Source organism: Phocoena phocoena, chromosome 6 (genome assembly GCF_963924675.1).
Source record: "Phocoena phocoena chromosome 6, mPhoPho1.1, whole genome shotgun sequence".
Taxonomy (NCBI): domain Eukaryota; kingdom Metazoa; phylum Chordata; class Mammalia; order Artiodactyla; family Phocoenidae; genus Phocoena; species Phocoena phocoena.
Genome location: NC_089224.1, coordinates 114,551,668 through 114,569,754, shown reverse-complemented (window position 1 = coordinate 114,569,754; position 18,087 = coordinate 114,551,668). Strand labels below are relative to the sequence as shown.

The 18,087-nt window shown below is 62.8% G+C and overlaps 4 protein-coding genes across 4 annotated transcripts; 3 read left to right on the top strand and 1 right to left on the bottom strand.

Annotated features, from left to right (window-relative positions):
* The first annotated feature begins 1,604 nt into the window (after positions 1–1,604).
* Positions 1,605–5,360, top strand: LOC136125172 (lipocalin-15-like). The gene is given in 5 exon segments (XM_065879987.1): positions 1,605–1,700; positions 2,094–2,232; positions 2,297–2,386; positions 3,149–3,362; positions 5,216–5,360. Coding segments are annotated over 5 exon segments (684 nt in total).
* A 754-nt stretch (positions 5,361–6,114) lies between these two features.
* On the bottom strand, positions 6,115–7,293 carry LOC136125171 (uncharacterized). The gene has a single exon (XM_065879986.1). It carries the CDS (start codon positions 7,291–7,293, stop codon positions 6,115–6,117), a length of 1,179 nt encoding a protein of 392 aa, XP_065736058.1.
* LCN8 (lipocalin 8) lies at positions 7,292–11,144 on the top strand. Its single transcript, XM_065879985.1, has 7 exons — positions 7,292–7,375; positions 8,341–8,489; positions 8,940–8,974; positions 9,270–9,377; positions 9,457–9,546; positions 9,645–9,723; positions 11,015–11,144. Exons 1-7 carry the CDS (start codon positions 7,292–7,294, stop codon positions 11,142–11,144), a joined length of 675 nt encoding a protein of 224 aa, XP_065736057.1.
* A 398-nt stretch (positions 11,145–11,542) lies between these two features.
* LOC136125169 (epididymal-specific lipocalin-5-like) lies at positions 11,543–14,943 on the top strand. Its single transcript, XM_065879984.1, is given in 10 exon segments — positions 11,543–11,638; positions 11,859–11,886; positions 11,889–11,991; positions 12,549–12,589; positions 12,592–12,627; positions 13,107–13,211; positions 13,437–13,538; positions 13,616–13,644; positions 13,689–13,921; positions 14,871–14,943. Coding segments are annotated over 10 exon segments (846 nt in total).
* The last annotated feature ends 3,144 nt before the right edge of the window (positions 14,944–18,087 follow it).

The window sequence follows — 18,087 nt, the reverse complement described above, 5'->3', positions numbered from 1 at the left end:
GCGGGGCGGGGGCTGGCTGGGCTGACCGCTGGGGAGCTGGGCTGGGCACAGGGCCGGGTGCGGGTTTTGCGCTCAGGGCCACGATGACTCAGCAGCCTGTCAAGCAGGGACGCATCAGATTGATGCTTTACAAGCTTTGCTCCAACCACTTTGTGGAGAGTGGACTTGGGGGGTGAGGGTGAGCGGGGAGGCCAGGAGATGACCGGGCATCGAAGACTCGCGATGGAGACACACCGGTGGCAGGTCCTCCACAGCTTGGCAGGCTGCCCTGCACCTCTGAGGCTCAGAGGGGTCCCCGGAGGGGTCTGCAGGTTGTTCATCCGGCCCCCCGAATGGCACTTGGTCATTTCCACTTTCTAGGGATTGTCAGTAAAATCACATGACCAGCCACCGGCAGATTTTGTGGGTGTCTCATTTCTCTTGGGTAAATACCTAGGCGTGCGAGCGTCGAACCGTATGGTAATGAATGTTTACCTTCCTAAGAATCTGCTAAACCATTTCCCAGGGTGTTGCACCCTCTCGTTTTCTCCATCCCGGTGGTGACAGCCTTGATTTAGAAACAGATTCGCCATCCTGCTGGTGTGTAGCTGCGTCTCCTTACGACAAACGCCCGTGAGCCTCTCTGAGTGGGCTTGCTTTGTGTCTGGGAATCTTTTCAAACCTTTTGTCGGTTTTAAAAAAAAAAAAATATTTTTTAATTGAGTCTTGAGAGTTCCCTACAGGTTCAGGATTTAAGTCCTTTATCAGATAGATGTGCGTTTTGTAAATATTTTCCCGGGAAGGCTTTCACTGCATTCTGTCCAATGACTCTGGGACCTGACTGAGAGGCGTGGCCTGAAACCCAGTGGAGGCTGCGAGCGGGAGCGCTCGGCTCCGCCCCTCCCTCCCTGCTGGCCGCTGGGGTCTTTCTCTGACTCTGAACCCACTTCCACTCCAGAGCGCGGTGCTGGCTTTCCCTGGGGACCCCTGCCTCTGACCCGAGGCCTCGGGGTGGTGTGTCCCAGGTCACACGCCGTTCCTCAGAGTGTCTCTGGGGCCCTCTGAGTGGACACGAGAGGTTGCCTGCAGAGGCCTCGGCAGCTCAAGCCCCCTCCAGCCCGCGGAGCCACCGGGAGACGCTCTGGTCCATACGCTTATGCAACCAGGGATAAGGTGGCCGGACACCCTAACCCACCCTAAGTGGCAGCCCAGACCCACCCTCCTCTCAGGCTGCTGGAGGCCCAGCTGGGGGTCTGGAGTGAGGGGTGCCCAGGCTTCTGACATCACCTCTGTCATCCCAAGACGAGGTCCGGAGGCCTGGCCAATGGTGGCTCCACCCCTGTGAGAGGAGTGGGGACTCTGGTCGAGGCAACCCGACCGGCTGAGCCGGTCACGGAGGTGGCTGGGACACGAGCCAGGTGAGGGCCAGGCTTTCTGGAGCCTCCGGGAAACGACTCCCGGAGCAGGTGCGGACACTCGAGCGATTGTGCCAGACAGTGAGCAAAGAGGGCCTGGAGCTTCCGGAGCTGCTCATCGGCCGAGCCCCACTGCCGGGCTGGGCTGCAAAGCTGGGCCGGCGGGGCGCGGGTGGACTGGGCGCCAGGGGCCAGAGGACTGGCCTGGGGATGGAGGCCACCCTGCTGAGCTGCGTCCTGGCGCTGCTCTGAGAGTCCTCGGCGCAGGCTGAGGTCCTGGGGCAGCCAGATTTTGATGCCAAAAAGGTATCGGAGGCCTCTGAGCTATGCCCCGCGGGTGGGGGTCTGGGCTGAGCCCTCACTGGAAACAATAGCGACGATGTGATAATAGTACCTCCGGCCTTCCACTGAGCACTTGCTTGGTGCCTTGGGCCGCACACCCTTTAGAGCCGCTCTCCACTTAATCCTGAAACAGCCATGTGTGTGGGTAATTACCGACCCACTTCGTGATTGGGAGAACTGAGGCTCACAGTGGCCATGAGACCTGCCCCAGGTGAGTGGGAGAGCAGGGACCCAGATCCAAGAGATGGACACTCCGGAGACCCCCGGCTGTGTGGCTTCGGAGAAACCTGTGGTCCTTGTGGCCCAGGGTCCCGGTGCCCGGAGGATCGGGCCTGAGGTCATTGAGCTGTCTTGCAGTTCTCAGGCCTCTGGTACGTGGTGCCCATGGTCTCTGACTGCAAGGTCTTCAGGGACAAGAAGGACCACCTGCTGACGTCCACCAGCAATGTCAAGGCCACGGCGGAGGGCAGCCTCAGCGTCCACATGCAGCTCCCCGGTGAGCGCGCTTAGGGTTAGAGGGGCGCTCTGGGAGCGGTCGGATGGGCGGGGCTGAGAGTGAGGCCGGCTGTGCACCCCCAGGGCTGAAGGCTGTAACCAGATGGGTGCCGAGTACCTGAGGGAGGGCTGCCAGGGGCACATCCGAGTCCCGAGTCGGTGTCCTCCACCTCCTTCTCCATGGGGTGACATGGGACCATCCTTCTACCCGGGACCCTCCCCCACGCCCCCCCATCTCCTGCCCCTCCCCTCCCTCAGCCCCTCCCCTGCCTCGCCCCCCCCTCCCCTCCCCACCTGGCTGCCTTTTCAGACTGTCCCCATCTCTTCTCCTGCCCCCCCCATCACACACTCCCAGGTCAAGGTGGGGGTGGTCGAACCCCACAGCACTTTGGTCGGGTAGGGATCGACTGGAGGGGCTTCCGAGGGCTGGGCACTCAGGCCAAAGCTCATGCCTCCCTCTGGCTGGGGACCCGCTCTCACCTGCTTGGCCCGCTGCCTCACACCCTGAACGGGGGCCGAGATACTATTTTGCTTTCATTTCTGAGGGGCTTGGTAGAGCGAACCGGGGGGGGCTCCCCAAGGAGAGAGGCTGGGGTGAGGGCTGGAGGCTGGCATTGGGAGCTGCCAATGGATGGATGCCTGAAGGGGGCGAGCCCGGGGGAACCTGGTCCCGGAGGACAGCCAGGCCACCCCAACCTCCCAGGTGCCGCTGTGTGAATTAGGAAAGGGCGCTCCTCTGGGCAGCTGCCGGTCCCCAGCGGTCCCTCGGCCATGCAGTGCACAAGCTGCCCAGCCTCGGCTGGCGGCCCTGTTGTCAGCCTTCAAGAAAGTGCAGTGAGGCCAGGAGACCCTCATCTGCCCTTCTCTCTCACCTCTGTGAGCCACAGGGGTTCACAGGGACCCCTGCTCTGCCCCAGGCTGGACCCAGGAAGCGAGCCCCCAGGCCTTGAAGGCCTTCCAGGACTTCCACCCGACGGTGGGGCTGCCGGAGGACACGGTGGTCATGCTGCCCAAGTCAGGTACCCGCCGAGCCCCGTCCTGTGGGAAACCCCGCCCACCAAGCCCAGCCCCGCCCCCTTTCCGGAGTCCTGGGAGGCACAGGCAGGAGGTGGCCTTCTCTTCTAAGGATGGGTTGGCAGCCCTTCCAGCCACTCTTCTTCACACCCCGCCCTTCCCCTTAACACACATGAGGGAGATGTTTGGGACAGTCGGGGCCCGAGGGCCCCACGCTCTGTGGGGGGCTGTCCTGGGCAGGTCCCAGGAGCAAGTGGGCAGTCCCAGCCAACCCAGCCTCTCACAGACCCTCTGCCTTTCTACAGATGCGTGCTCCTCGGGGGCAAGGAAGCACCCTGACAGCTCGGGAGACCCACCGTGGCCCTTCCTAGGTGGGGGCCAGGGTCACTCCCCCCTCCCGTCCTCCAGGGCCTGTGCGTGTGGGCTGCCCCTTCTCGCCATGCCTCCTGCCCGCTCACCTTCTGAGGGCTGCAGGTGCAGATTCCCGCCAACATCCATTGTTCTGCCTGGACACTCACCTGTGTGCTCCAGGCCTCAGCTTACACATCACCTCCTCCAGGGAGCCTCTCCTGATTACCTAGGGCTGCCATAACAAACTACCACAAACTGGGTGGCTTAAGACAACAGAAATTTACTCTCTCACAGTCTAGAGGCCAGAGGTCCAGAATCAAGTTGTGGGCAGGGCTGGTCCCGTCTGGAGGCTGTAGGGGAGAATCCCGGCCTCTTCCACCTTCTAGTGGGGCTGGTGAGCCTTGGTGTTCCTCGACCTGTAGACCCATCACTCTCATCTCTGCGTCCGTTGTTACCTGGCCGGATTTCCCTCTTCTTATAAGGACATCAGTCATTGGATGTAGGGCCCACCCTAAATCTAGGGTTATCTCATCTCGAGATCCTTATAACTAATTACATCTGCAAAGACCTTATTTCCAAATAAGATCACTCTCAGAATTCCAAGTGGACTTGAATTTGGGGGACACGGTCCAACCCAGTACGTTCTGTGTCCCCGTAGCCCCTGGCTTACCCCTGGGACACTGGGTCCTGCCTTGGAATCCCCTGTCCTCGTTCGCTTCCTGAGGGTCCCACGAGGCAGTCGTCTGGGTTGCTGCCATCACAGGGCTGGGTCCACAGGAGCTCTTGGGACACGGATGCAGGTGGGCTCTTGGGGACACCTTCTCCCAAAGTGGACACCAGGAAACCATTGGGCCCCTCACCCGTGTTCATCGTGAAGAATTTGGGAACCTATGTAAAACAATAAATAATGGACACGACGTGACAGTCACCAGCATTGGGAGGTGCCCCTGCAGCCTCTCCTGGCAGGATTAGATGTCGCTCGGTGGGGACTTCCTGAGTGGCCCGTGGGCAGTGTCCCTCCGGCCTTCCCCGCCTTCTGCTCTCCTGGCCGGGCTGGGTTTACCCGGTGCTGTGCTGGGGCCGCCGGGGCTGCTGCATCTTTCCATGGGTCTGAATGACACTGCCCAGGATCCCAGCCCTGTCTCCTGTCGCATGAGTGCTTGTTTCAGCAATGTTACTGGGTGGGAGAAGGGCGATTAGGGATCGCGTCACAACCCCCTCAGGAAGGTTCGAGCTGCGGAAAGTGTGAACCTGTCTTCCTGCTCTGTGCCCCACCCTCCAGGATTATCTTAGAAAAAAGCAGCTTTCGGAGTAAAGTGCCCCATGTGGACCCCCTCTCAGGTGCTGAGTCTGTGGGGTTCAGCATGGTTTAGTGGCCATTCTGGGGCTTTCTTGCCACGCCAGCCCCTCACTGCTAACCAGGGAGTGAGCGAGGCCCTGGGGAGAGTGGCTGGGTCCCCAGAAGCCCGGGGCAGGGGCGGCCTCCAGCCTGGGCCCCCGGGGGGTGGGGGCAGCACTGCGGGTGTGTTTCTGGTGATGAGGAAATTGGGGGGCCCTGCTGCGTGAGGGGGGCAGCTCGGGGTGTTCCAGGAGTGACCAGACCTCTCCTGTCTATGCAGGGTGAGCCGGAACAGGAGGCCATGTCACGCGGAGCCGTCTGGACCCAAGGCCCTCCTGATCCCCGTACCTCCCCATCTGCAGAGCTCTTCCGGCAGCTCCTTGGGCCTCCCCCTGGCACTCAATAAACAGATTCTGCAGTTTTGAGGCCCCTCGCCTCTCTGGAGAGACCGTCAAGGAGGGCACAGCGGGCCAGGCCTTGACCCGGGCCCTGGGGCCACTGAGGCAGGGAGGCTCGGGGCTGTGGGCAGGAGGCGCTAGCCAAGGGTGGCACCTGTGGGGGCTGCCACCACAGGCAGTGTCCGGTGCCCCCCGCCCAGCCCCTGTGGGTTCATGGCACCTGTGGGGAAACCGAGGTGCCCTGTGCCGCCCAGCCCTGTGGCTGGATCTCCTCCAGGTGCACAGATTCCCCTCCACAGGCCCGGAGGCAGAGCGGCTGCTGGCTCCCTGGCGCCTGTAGAGGCTCACGGGGCCTGGTGCGACCCCACTGCACCCCACTGCCATCTCCCGTGGGCCCTCCCCTCCCACTGGGCCTCTGTGCCTTTCAGGCACTGCTCCGTCTGCAGGGAACGACCTTCCCCACGCAGGCTTCGCACTGCCCACCGTCGTTTCCCCCACCTGGGGGAGGAACCCCCCACCCGGCTCTGCGGTCCAGGCCCATGGAGCATATGTCCACTTGTCCCAAGAGCCATCGGAAAGAGCCTGAAAACCACCACGTGTCCTGGGAGGAGGGCCCGGGAGTCCGTGTGGAGCTCTGAGCCCCTGGGGGTCTGGGCTTGGTGTATCCATCCCATTAGTGCCCCCGGGGTGGGAGGTGCCGTCCTGGGTCACACCCGTGCAGGTGGGGAGGGCCTTGTCCTGCTCTCAGGCCCCCAGGTGGGCCCCGCCGCGGTATCCACCATCATCCCCAGGCCAGGCAGCGGGTGGCGCCGGCATCTCTAGTCCAGACCACCCCCCCTCGGCCCCTCCCCAGGGCTGTGGGTGTCACGGGGCCCGGATGCACGCCCCCTGAGCATTTGGAGGCCAAGTTCACCGAGGAAACTCTTGGGTGATTGCGCCACCCGCCAGTTCTCCCTCCCGATATAAACCCAGGTGCGGGGGGCACAGGTGCGGGGGGCACAGGTGCGGGGGCACAGGTGCGGGGAGCACAGGTGCGGGGGCACAGGTGCGGGGGGCACAGGTGCGGGGGACACAGGTGCGGGGGGCACAGGTGCGGGGGCACAGGTGCGGGGGGCACAGGTGCGGGGGGCACAGGTGCGGGGGCACAGGTGCGGGGGGCACAGGTGCGGGGGCACAGGTGCGGGGAGCACAGGTGCGGGGGCACAGGTGCGGGGAGCACAGGTGCGGGGGGCACAGGTGCGGGAGCACAGGTGCGGGGGGCACAGGTGCGGGGGCACAGGTGCGGGGAGCACAGGTGCGGGGGCACAGGTGCGGGGGGCACAGGTGCGGGGAGCACAGGTGCGGGGGGCACAGGTGCGGGGGGCACAGGTGCGGGGGCACAGGTGCGGGGGGCACAGGTGCGGGGGCACAGGTGCGGGGGGCACAGGTGCGGGGGGCACAGGTGCGGGGGCACAGGTGCGGGGGTACAGGTGCGGGAGGCACAGGTGCGGGGGGCACAGGTGCGGGGGCACAGGTGCGGGGGGCACAGGTGCGGGGGCACAGGTGCGGGGGCCACAGGTGCGGGGGGCACAGGTGCGGGGGCACAGGTGCGGGGAGCACAGGTGCGGGGGCACAGGTGCGGGGGGCACAGGTGCGGGGGCACAGGTGCGGGGGGCACAGGTGCGGGGGCACAGGTGCGGGGGGCACAGGTGCGGGGGCACAGGTGCGGGGGGCACAGGTGCGGGGGCACAGGTGCGGGGGGCACAGGTGCGGGAGCACAGGTGCGGGGGGCACAGGTGCGGGGGGCACAGGTGCGGGGGCACAGGTGCGGGGGGCACAGGTGCGGGGGCACAGGTGCGGGGGCACAGGTGCGGGGGGCACAGGTGCGGGGGCACAGGTGCGGGGGGCACAGGTGCGGGGAGCACAGGTGCGGGGGGCACAGGTGCGGGGGGCACAGGTGCGGGGGGCACAGACCCTCCATGGAGGCCGGGCTGCTGAGCGCCGTCCTGGGCATTATCCTGGTGCAGGTGGAAATGACCACGCAGGACCTGGACCTGCAGAAGGTGGCTTTCTTTCTGGGCCCCGCGAGGAGGTGGGGCGGGGAGGGGCCCACGTGTGCAGCTACTCCAGGCCCCGCCTCTGCCCCAGCTGATGCTGGGTAGCTGCGTCGGGGGCCCCAGGACTCACCCAGGCCAGCCCCATGAGGGCGGGTGGCGGAGCGTCTGAGCTCAGCCCTGCCTGGTCTCCCCTCTCCTAGCGAGTGGGTGTGAGGCAAGTGGCCAGGGCCGCGCAGGGGCGGCGCCCTCCCTCAGGGCCTCCTGTGGTCTCCAGGGTGTGGGGTCCCCGCTGTACCCTCTGACCCCGCACACTGGGGGAGCCAGAGGAGGAGGCTTTCCTGGTGTGGAGACCTCGGCTTCGGGCTCTGGTTTCCAGCCCAATGCTTCTTTGCCGGAGCTCCTTCTTCGCCAGCCCCGTGTCGGCTGTTGGGCCAGGAGCACATCAGCAGGCTCAGAAGTGACAGATGTCGGACACGGATGCGTTTCTCTTGCAAAAATTATCAGTTTTCAAAAGTTTCAGATGGAAGGTCTGGGCTCTGGGTGGCCGTTTCTGTGGCGGGCGCTCGCTCCCCCAGCCTGGTTGGGCAGAGCCGGGCCTCTTCCGCGGGGGAGGGCTGCTGGCCACCGCTCCCCAGCAGCTTTCACATTCGGCTGGCCCTCTCCAGCCCCCCTCTCTCAGGCTCTAACCACCTCCGCCCCTGGCGTCCCATCCCCAAGGACAGGCAGCAGCAAGGCTGGTTCTCCTTGGAGACTGGGATCCAGCCCTGTGGCAACTGCAGACAGGCCTGTGTGGGGAGGGGCTCGCCCTGTCGCCCCCAAAGGGACCCCTCAGAAGGCCGACGGCTGCTGCTTCAGAGCCTGCCAGCTCCCTGCCTGGGAGGTCCGGGGAGAGGCGTCTGCCTCCTGGGGCCCAGGGGTGGGGTCTCTGTCCGTCTGCCCAAGACGGGCTTGGCCCCGGCCCCTTTCTCTAGATTGCAGGGTCCTGGCGGGAAGTTGGGGTGGCCTCCAGCCAAAACCTGGCACTGCAGACCCCAAAGAGGCTGGAGGCCTTGTTCCTGACCTTGAGTGGGGGGGAGCTGACTGTGAAGGCTGCGTATAACAGGGAAGGGGCCTGGGCATAGCCCGGCTGTACTGGCTGCAGCTGTGGATGTGGACTTTACTGTCACTTGGGTGGACCAGCCCTCCCTGCGTCTATCTTGACCCTCCCCTGAGACCAGACCCCCGGGCTCCTAGAGCTGCATCTTCTCCCAAATAAAAGCACAGGGTCTTAATGAAGCCCCATCAGTTTGCAAGAAAGGAAAATGGACTTAGGGGTAGGTGGCTCTCTGGAGGCCACAGAATCCTTGGGTGAGGCTGGCACGGCCCCATCCTGTGCCTCTGCCGTCCTTGCCCTGCCCCAGGCTCGCCTGGGGGTGGACACACTGCCAGAGCCCTTCCTGAAGACACGCACCCCCCCCACCCCCCGCCCCCCGCCCTGGGATGTGCCCAGCAGAAGGAACGCAGGCTGGCGTTTTCCTAATGCGTACTTTCCTGCCTCTCAGTTCAGGAAGCCGTGAGACTGAACAAATAGCTCAGAAATAAATGTTTCGGGGAAATTTGTTTTCCTGGTAAGAGCCGTTCCCTTGCTGCTGCGGCCACAGCCCTCTGGCCCTGCGCACCAGCTCTGCTTGGCCTCACTGTTCCCCGTCCTGCGCGCGCCCCAGACGCCCGTTCTCCCACCAAGACGCTGGTCATCCTGCCAGGGCCGCTCTAGTCCTCCCCTACCCGACCCTGGCATCCCCAGAGGGTCCCGGCTGGGTGGGGAGAGGATGGAGTCAGGCCCTGCCGACCCTGGCCTCTGAGGTCCACCCACCCCGAGGGTGCCCGGTCCGCCCATGCCTGTCTCTCCCACCTGCTTGCACAGGCCACAGGGAGATCCAGGTGATAGACACAGACTACAAACAGTACGCCATCCTGAGGGTGTCCCTCCACTGGCGGGACAAGGAATTCCACGTGCTCAAGTATTTCAGTAAGCTGCCCCTGGGGTGGGGCGGGGCCGCTGTGGTCCTCCTGGGGACCACCCAGCCCAGGCCCCTGTGCTCCCACAGTTCGGAACCTTGAGGGCGAGTATGAACCAGGCTTCTGGAAGTTCCGTGAGTTGACCGCAGACACGGGACTGTACCTGGTGGCCCGGCACGGTGAGCTCCAGACCTTAGGGTGGGTGCTGGGCTAGGGACCCCCCCGGGTGGGGTCCGGGCACCTGTCCCGCAGCCCCTCACACTGTCCCATCCCACAGGGAGGTGTGCCAAGCTCCTGAAGGAGGCGAGCCTTTCCCAGAGTCCCGGCCTGAGGGGAGCCCCTGGGCCTCCAGGGTGGTGACACCAGGCTGCCAGGAGGGGACCCTGGAGGCTGGAGGGGAGGGCAGGGCTGGGTGGGGAGGGGAGGAGGCTGGCCCTCGTCCCCCATTTCCATCCAGCAGGGTCCGGCCGGGGGCGGTGGGGTAGGCGCAGGCCCTGTGGGCCCCTTCTCGGGCTCCCCGGGTCCCCCACTGGGCTAACACATCAGCTGCACGACCCCCTCTGTCTCAACGGCCCCGAGAGGTTGGGACAATTACCCCGCTTTGCAGGTAGAGAAACTGAGGCCCAGGCCACACAGCTAGGACACCCACTCCTGGCCGTGGCTCCAACTGCCGACCCCCGGGGTCCTTGGAGGCCGGGCGGCGCCCTGAGGCCCTGGCCTTCTGTGTCACAGGAGCTGATCTAGGGAAGCCCCTGCCACCATCCGGGATGCTGGGACCCCCGCCTACCCGGGCTCCCCTGGCCGCCCAGCCCTGGGGGGCCCGCCTGCACCTGCTCTGAATAAACTCTACTGCCAAACCCTCTGCCCGAGTCCTTCCTGGGGCCGAGGGGTGACAGGTGGGGGTGGCAGGGTCAACAGAGGTGAAACCAGCTGCCCTGGACCTTCTGCCGTGGGGAGGTGGGGTGAGCTGAGAGCCGTGAGGCCCTGCTCCATCCGCAGGGGCACAACCGCTCAGCTCTCCTTGGAGCCGGGACCCCAGGAGCCGTTTCCGCATTCCGTGTGCATCTCTCCCACCCTGCCCCCTTGTGTTCTCTCTCGGTCTCTCTGTCTCGGCGTCTCTGTGTCTAGCTCTCTCTCTGTCTCTGTTCCTCTGTCTCTCCCCCACCCCTCTGCCTTGGCTACTGTCTGCTGTGTGCTGGGAAACCCTCACCCGGCCGGTCTACCTGTGAGGACGGCTGTGGCACTTGGAGGCGGGGTGGGGTCAAGGGCGAAGGAAGCGGCTGGTATTCCAAGGGCCGCCGCGTGTCTGCTGCGTGGACTCGGACAGGTGCCTTCCGCCCTCTGCTCAGGAAGCTCTTCGCCCATACGATGGGGAGACGCTGTCCCCGCCTGGGGGAGCGATGCTGGGGGTGAAAAGCAAGGACCAGCAGGCAGGGTCTGGTCGGCGGGATGCTGCTGGTTGGCCAGTCGCTGAGCCTGTGGCTCCTTCAAAGGACTCAGCCAGCCAGCAGGGCTGGAGGCGTCCGGACGTCCTGGCCCACTCCTCGCTGCCCACAGCCCAGGGTGGGCTGCGCTACACAGAGTCCGCGTGGCGTGGGCACCCATGTCCTTGGTGCTGCCCCAGTGACCGGGCCCACGCCTCCTCAGCTGGCAGGCCCTGGGGGGCACGCGCCCACGTCCTGAGCATGCCTGGGGCTCCCAGGTGGGCCGTGTACTGGGAGCTGCTGAGGGCTCCTGCTGGAGCCTTCTGGGCAGCTGCTGGGTCCTGGTGCTGTGAGGGGCCCTGCCAGCCGAACTCTCTCAGCACACATTCCCAAAGTGCTTCCCAGAGCACCTCGTGCCCTTTCACGTCCCCATCCCCTCACCCTGGAGCCTGGGGGCCCTGGAGGCCCCTCTGGCCACGGGACGTGGTCTGAGCACCTGGGCGGCCTGGGGCCCAGCCTGCAGGGGAGCGGATTAGGGGAATGAACGCAGGAGGGAACCTGGGCGACACCCGCGCCCCATGGGTGGGTCCCCCTCGGGTCTGGCCCCGACGGCGCGTGAGCTGCCGGACTGCGTAATGAAGCCAGCCTGTGCCTTCCCCGACGCCCACAGGGAAGGGTATAAGCCTGGACTGGTGCCGAGGCCCGTGTCCTGCGGCTTTGGGGAGCCGGCCCCAGCCCCTGCCTGCCAGACATGAGGGGCAAGGTGATCGCAGCCCTGCTGGGGCTGTTCTTGGCGCTGGCGGCCGGTGTGGAGGACTTGAGCCTGAAGGACTTCGACTTTGCCCAGGTGGCCGGGTCAGGGCGCCTGCCGTTGGGGACAGGCCCGTCCCGGCAAGCCTGGGAGACCCTGCAGGACCTGCTGCCTCTGGAGCCCCCTGCTAGCTCCACAGCGTGCGGGGCCCTGGAATTTCCCAGACCACTGCCCTGCTCTGTGGTCGGGGGGATGGCCCTTGATCCTGGCTGCGGCTTCCCCGGGGCAGCCCCCCTCCAGCTCTCCATCCCCCCAGTTTTCAGGTCTCTGGTATGAGATTGCCTTCACTCCAACCTGGAGCCCCAGGGCTCGCCCCGGATGAAGAAGATGGGGACCGTAATGGTGCAGCAGGAGGGGCCCCACCTGGCCCTGACCTCCGTGTCTGACCAGTGAGTGGCGCCTCTCTCCCCTGTGCCACGCGGTCACCCTGCTGGGATGAGGGTGGGTTTTGGGCCGAAGGACACTGGGGGTACAACCCTTTCCAGATGAGGGGTCCGCAGAGCAGAGCAGGAGTGCAGGGGGCCGTCATTTTCTAAGACGGCGGAGGAGGTGACGCTCAGCCTCAGGGCCAGTGCGGGCTGGGGCTCGGCCTCTGGCCCCACCGCCCGGGACCCCTCCCTGCCGGGTGTCGGGGCCTCCCCGCGAGGCTGCCCCAGCCCAGGCACTGTGGATGAGCCCATGCTGTCTGCGGGCTCGCACGCCCATGGCCTGGCCACCTCTCCTAGAACGTGTATGGGCTGGGGAGGTGTCTCTGGCCCCTCAGAGGACCCTGAGTCTGAGCCTCAGAAGTGGGCACACTTTCGCTGCAGGAGAAGTTTGTTCCCATCTCTTCCTGCCCGGCCGGGAGGCTGGGGGCTCCCGGGTGGTCTCGGGGCTGCCCCTGGTCCAGAGCAATGGCGTGGTGGGGTTGGAGGCTGCTGGGCTGACAGGCGTCTGCTCCTTGCAGCACGAGCTACTGTGTGGAGGAGAAGAGCCAGGCTGTGAAGGGGTTGCCCCCGGGAGGTTCAAGCTTCCTATGGAGTCTGGTAAGAGCCGCCTGCGGGGGGGCCCTGCACTCCGCCTAGCCTGGAGGCCAACGTGGTGCCCGGTAGGCTGGGGCCCTCTAGCCACGCCTTCCCTGCCGACTGGACCAGGTGGGGACGCTGTGTCCCGCCACATGCGGCCCTTGCTCAGTCACACCAGGCACCGAGGGTCTTCCCGTGGGGACCCGGCCTCAGTGGGGTGCTACTGGTCACCCGGCCCAGAGCCGTCGGCATGAGGCTCAGTGCAAAGCCCGTGCGGCAGCCCCCCAGCCACCGTCTCCAGCCCCTAGGCTCTGGCCTCAGCCGCCAGGACTTCTCTGAAATCCTTGACAAGGTCAATCAGACGTCTTCCTGTCCTGGTCAGCGGGGTTCCCTGCCCACCGTGTGTGTGTCCTTTACGAGGTGAGGGTGGGCCCAGCGGCGTGGCCCGTGGGAGGTCCCCACCCAGAGCCTGGGAGGCCTGTCTTTGGTTCATTTCCCAGGAGGCAAAGAGGTCACTGTGGTGGCCTCGGACTACGAGACATACAGCATCATGAATGCTGTCTTCCACAAAGGAGGGAAGGCCCGCAGTGTTCTGAAACTTTATAGTGAGCCCATGGGGGAGTCTCTACTCTACCTCTGCCCTGTCCCAGCCCAGAGGGGGCAGGAGAGGGCTAGGAGGTGGATGGGATGAGTGGGACAGGCAGGGAAAGGGACAGGACAGGGAGGGGGACGGGGTAGGGCAGAAAGGGGCACAGGACAGGGCAGGGAGTGTGTCTGTGGCTCCAGTCTCCGCCTGTGCCGCCCCAGCCAGCGGCAACCCTTCCTCGCAGGCCGGATGGTGGAACACGACGAAAAAGCCACGGACAGGTTCCTCGTAAAGGCCACGGAGCACGGGCTGTCAGCAGTGGATGTGCAGCTGCTCTCCAAGGACTGTGAGCGTCCGGGCCCCCGGGGCAGGCCTCGCTCCTGGCACCCATCTCCCCGCGTCACCGTCTTCTCTTCTCCACAGTGACCTGCGTGAACTTGCTGCCCCAGGTGGTGAGTTCCTGCCCCCACTCTGAGGCTGGGGCTCCATCCACCAGGCCTTCCCGTCACACCTGGAAGAGGAGTCTGGGGTCCGAGGGGCGGTGGGACTGTCTGGGGCAGACAGAGCAGAGGTCCAGACAGTGGGCCGAGCCGTGAGGGGCTGCCTGAGGGTCGAGGCCGTCAGCAGTCTGTCCTGGGCCAGCTCCTCCTCTGGTCACAGAGGCTGGACTGAGAGTGTGGTCCGGGCACCTGTCCTGCAGCCCCTCATGCTGTCCCGTCCTACCAGGAGGTAAGCCTTTTCCCCGGTCTGAGCCCCACCCGAGTCCTGGCCTGAGGGGAGCCCCGGCTCGCTCTAGTTCCTGGGCCTCCGGGGTGGTGACACCAGGCTGCCAGAAGGGGACCCTGGAGGCTGGGAGGGGAGGGCAGGGCTGGGCGGGGGAGGGGAGGAGGCTGGCCCTCGTCCCCCATTTCCATCCAGCAGGGTCCGGCCGGGGGCGGTGGGGTAGGCGCAGGCCCTGTGGGCCCCTTCTCGGGCTCCCCGGGTCCCCCACTGTGCTAACACGTCAGCTGCATGACCCCCTCTGTCGCAACGGCCCCAAGAGGTTGGGACAATTACCCCGCTTTGCAGGTAGAGAAACTGAGGCCCTGGCCTTCTGTGTCACAGGAGCTGATCTAGGGAAGCCCCTGCCCCCATCCGGGATGCTGGGAGCCCCGCCCACCCGGGCTCCCCTGGCCGCCCAGCCCTGGGGGGCCCGCCTGCACCTGCTCTGAATAAACTCTACTGTCAAACCCGATGCCCGAGTCTTTCCTGGGGCCGAGGGGTGACAGGTGGGGGTGGCGGGGTGTGTTTTCTGTGACTGCCCTAAAAAGGACAGCAAACCCAACTCTCAGGTGGCCTGGGTTTACTGTGACCACCTCTGTCCCACCCCTGGCTGGACCTCCCCCTGCAAGGGGGCTGAGTCGGCCGTAGGCCAGGCTGCCCTGGGGGTGGTGCGGGGGTAGGGGGACGGGGGCACCATCTGCCACACTCCTAGGGTCTTCTCTGGTCCCTGAGAGCCAGAGGCAGCCCCAGGCCGGGCTCCCTGAGCAGAGCTCCTCTCAAATGAAAGGTGACCACAGCCGGCGCCTGTCTACCTTCGCCCATGGCTCCCTACTGCCCCAAACTCAAATCCACGGGCACTGGGTCCAAGGCCCTCGACCACGGCTGCCCTCCGGCCCGCCCTGGCTCACACCCGCAGGTCAGCCCAGCCTCGTCAGTTCCTGGGGTCACCCCGCATTCTCTCACCCCAGGACCTGCACTGTGTTGTATGATCCCCCCTCTCCTCCCATCGGCTGGGGCAGGGTAGAGAATGTGGGCGGGTGTCAGCCCCTACCCACGTGCAGAGCAGCGCGACCGGGCTTCCAAGCACGGCTGGGGGGCTGGGGGTGCTGGTCCAGCCAGAGACGAGAGACCCTGCTGACCCTCAGGCGTCCAGCCAGCCACCAGTAAGCCCTGCAGGAGTAAGGACCAGCCCTGAGGGAGGACCTACCTGGGACTCGCCTTAGCAAATCCTGAACCGTCCCAACAGACCCACAGGGGAGATGTTTGGAGACCGAATTCTGACACATTCGAGGTGCTTGGGGAACATTTGGACTTTTCCCCAGATCTGTCGGGCCAGAGCTCGAGGGAGTATGGTCGTCTGCCTGAGGGGAATTCCCCATAGAAGATTCTAGGATGTCTGCTTGGGCTTGGGCTGCTTGATTCTGTAACACAGAACCCTGCTGGGCGTGGTGCAGAAACAACAGTTCACTTTCTCAGGTTCCTGGAGGCTGGAAGCCTGAGATCAGGGTGCTGAGAGGGCTGGTGTCTGGTGAGACCCCCTTGTTGGCTTGTGGACGGTGGCCTTCCTGCTGCATCCCCCGCTGGCCTCTTCTCTGCACACACACAGGGAGATAGATCTTTGGTGTCCTTCCCTCTTCTGAGGGCGCTAGCCCTACTGGATCAGGGTCATACCCTTATGACCTCACTTAAACTTAAACTTATCACCCCCTAAAAGGCCCTAATGCCAAATACGGCCACATTGGGCCGTGAGGGCTTTGGCACAGGAACTTGGGTGGGGGGAGGGACACAAATCAGAGGGTGATAATGGAGGCCAGGGCTTCTACCGTGCGTCATCAGTAACGTCCAGCACAGAAGTTACTACACATACAAAGAAACAGGAAAATGCGACCTATGGTTAAAAAAAAAGAAGTTAATAAAAAGTGATCCTGAGAAGGGCCAGAGCTGGATTTGGAAGGTGAAGGTCTAACTAAAGCAGCCTTTACATTCTGAACTTTTACTCTGCTCCACTGTCCCATCTATTCACGCGTGGGTACCATTCTGCCATCCATTAGTCTAGTCCTTCCTCATAGCTTCTGTTTTATCTCTATCATCTATCTAACTATCTATCTATCATCTATCATCTATCTACTATCTATCTATAGATCTAGCTCTTTGTCTAATAGGGTAAATTTCGGCAAGCTGAATTTTCCTGTAAAATTATCCATCTCATTGAGGACTTCAAAGTGATTTGCTTAGAGGTCAGCAAAGTACTTTCTGTTGACGAAACATCTTTTTCTTCTGTCCCAAAGGTCATTTCCCACCCTTTTGTCACTTCTTACTTCACGTATTTATGGTCTCTCCATCTCTCCTTATTCATGTTAGTTAATTCTGTTCTTTTTAAAAAGAATACCAATGATTTTGTTAATAATTGTGCAAATGAACGGAAAAATTCTGTTTTTTTCCGAGGATGAGGACTTTGTTTCATTAATTATTTCTGCTTTCTCTATACTCTATTATTGCCCGCTTTTATCATTATTATTTCCTTCCTCGTGACATCCTACGGTTTATTTTGTTCTTTGTCTAGCTCTTAGAGTTGGGAATTTAATGTATTTAGTTTCATTCTTTTATTTTTTTTTATTTTATGTTGTTGCTGTTGTTGTTTGTTTTTTTGCGGTACGCGGGCCTCTCACCGCCGTGGCCTCTCCCATTGCGGAGCACAGGCTCCGGACGCGCAGGCTCAGCGGCCATGGCTCACGGCCCAGCCGCTCCGCGGCACGTGGGATCTTCCCGGACCGGGGCACGAACCCGCGTCCCCTGCATCGGCAGGCGGACTCCCAACCACTGCGCCACCAGGGAAGCCCCTCATTCTTTCATTTTTAATGGTGCGTTTAAGGTTATGATGTTTCTTCTGGCCCTGAATTACATGGTATTTTTATGATATTTATTTTAAATAAATTCTGTAATTTCAGTTGGTATTTTTCCTTTCATCCAATAGTATTTTTTAAAATAGAAAATTAAAAAAGATCTAGTTTTATTGTATTTTGTTTTGTTTTGGGGGTTTTTGTGGCCACGCTGCACGGCATGTGGGATCTTAGTTCCCTGACCAGGGATCGAACCCACATGCCCTGCATTGGAAGCACAGAGTCTTAACCCCGGGACTGCCAGGGAAGTCCCAGTTTTATTGTATTTTGGTCAGAGAACGTTGTTTGTAATATTTCTACTTTGTGGAACTCATCGATGCTTTCTCTGTGACCAATCAGTTTTGCGCATGTTTTACTCTCTGTTATCAAGAGTACAATTAGGGCCTCCCTGGTGGCGCAGTGGTTGGGAGTCCGCCTGCCGATGCAGGGGACACGGGTTCGTGCCCCGGTCCGGGAAGATCCCACATGCCGCGGAGCGGCTGGGCCCGTGAGCCATGGCCGCTGGGCCTGCGCGTCCGGAGCCTGTGCTCTGCAACGGGAGAGGCCACAGCAGTGAGAGGCCCGCATACCGCAAAACAACAACAACAAAAAAAGTTAGAACTATGAGAAATAAATGTCTGTTGTTTACAAGCCGCCGGCCTGTGGTTTTCTGTTATTTCAGCCCCAACGGACTAAACAGCCTGCCTTTAATTCCCGCGTAGGAAGCCATCGCCCATGGGTCCACTTCTCACTCACATTGTCTTCGTCTCCCAAGTGTTTTTTTAGGAAACTGAACTTGAAAAAATAACAAACGAGGTTAATGTCAAGGTCGGGGTGATGTTTTGGTCTTTTATTGTCATTTTCTTCCGTCAGGCATCTGGGAGGCCTGTGGTCAGGGACCACCCCCATCCAAGCTCAGGCTTGAGGCTCTCTGGGCCCTGAGGCAGGGCAAGGCTTAGCTGCAAATCTGCGTGCCGCGGGCTTACTTTCATCCCCTTTCCTGCAGGGCTCATCTCCCAAGCAGGGCTGGGATGCTGGCTTGGCCGAGGTCCCTCCTGGGAAGGCCCGGCAGGACAGATGGCTTCATCTGTCCTCACCTTCCAAACCCTGCCTGTTCTGTGTCCACAGCACCCCTGGAAGCCAACCAGCAGAGGGGTCTGGGAGCTGTGGCGTGCAGGATCCCCCACCCCGGCGAGGCATCTTCCCAGTTACTTCCGCCTGGGTTTCGGGGGCTCAGACAGATCCTGCCGAGCC

Bases quoted from the DNA above. Each gene is read 5' to 3' on its own strand.
- LCN8 (XM_065879985.1), top strand. From the start codon at position 7,292: ATGGAGGCCGGGCTGCTGAGCGCCGTCCTGGGCATTATCCTGGTGCAG. The intron at 9,378-9,456 runs GTAAGCTGCCCC...GTGCTCCCACAG, and splicing joins CCACGTGCTCAAGTATTTCA to TTCGGAACCTTGAGGGCGAG. The intron at 9,547-9,644 runs GTGAGCTCCAGA...CCCATCCCACAG, and splicing joins GTACCTGGTGGCCCGGCACG to GGAGGTGTGCCAAGCTCCTG.
- LOC136125171 (XM_065879986.1), bottom strand. From the start codon at position 7,293: ATGGAGGGTCTGTGCCCCCCGCACCTGTGCCCCCCGCACCTGTGCCCC.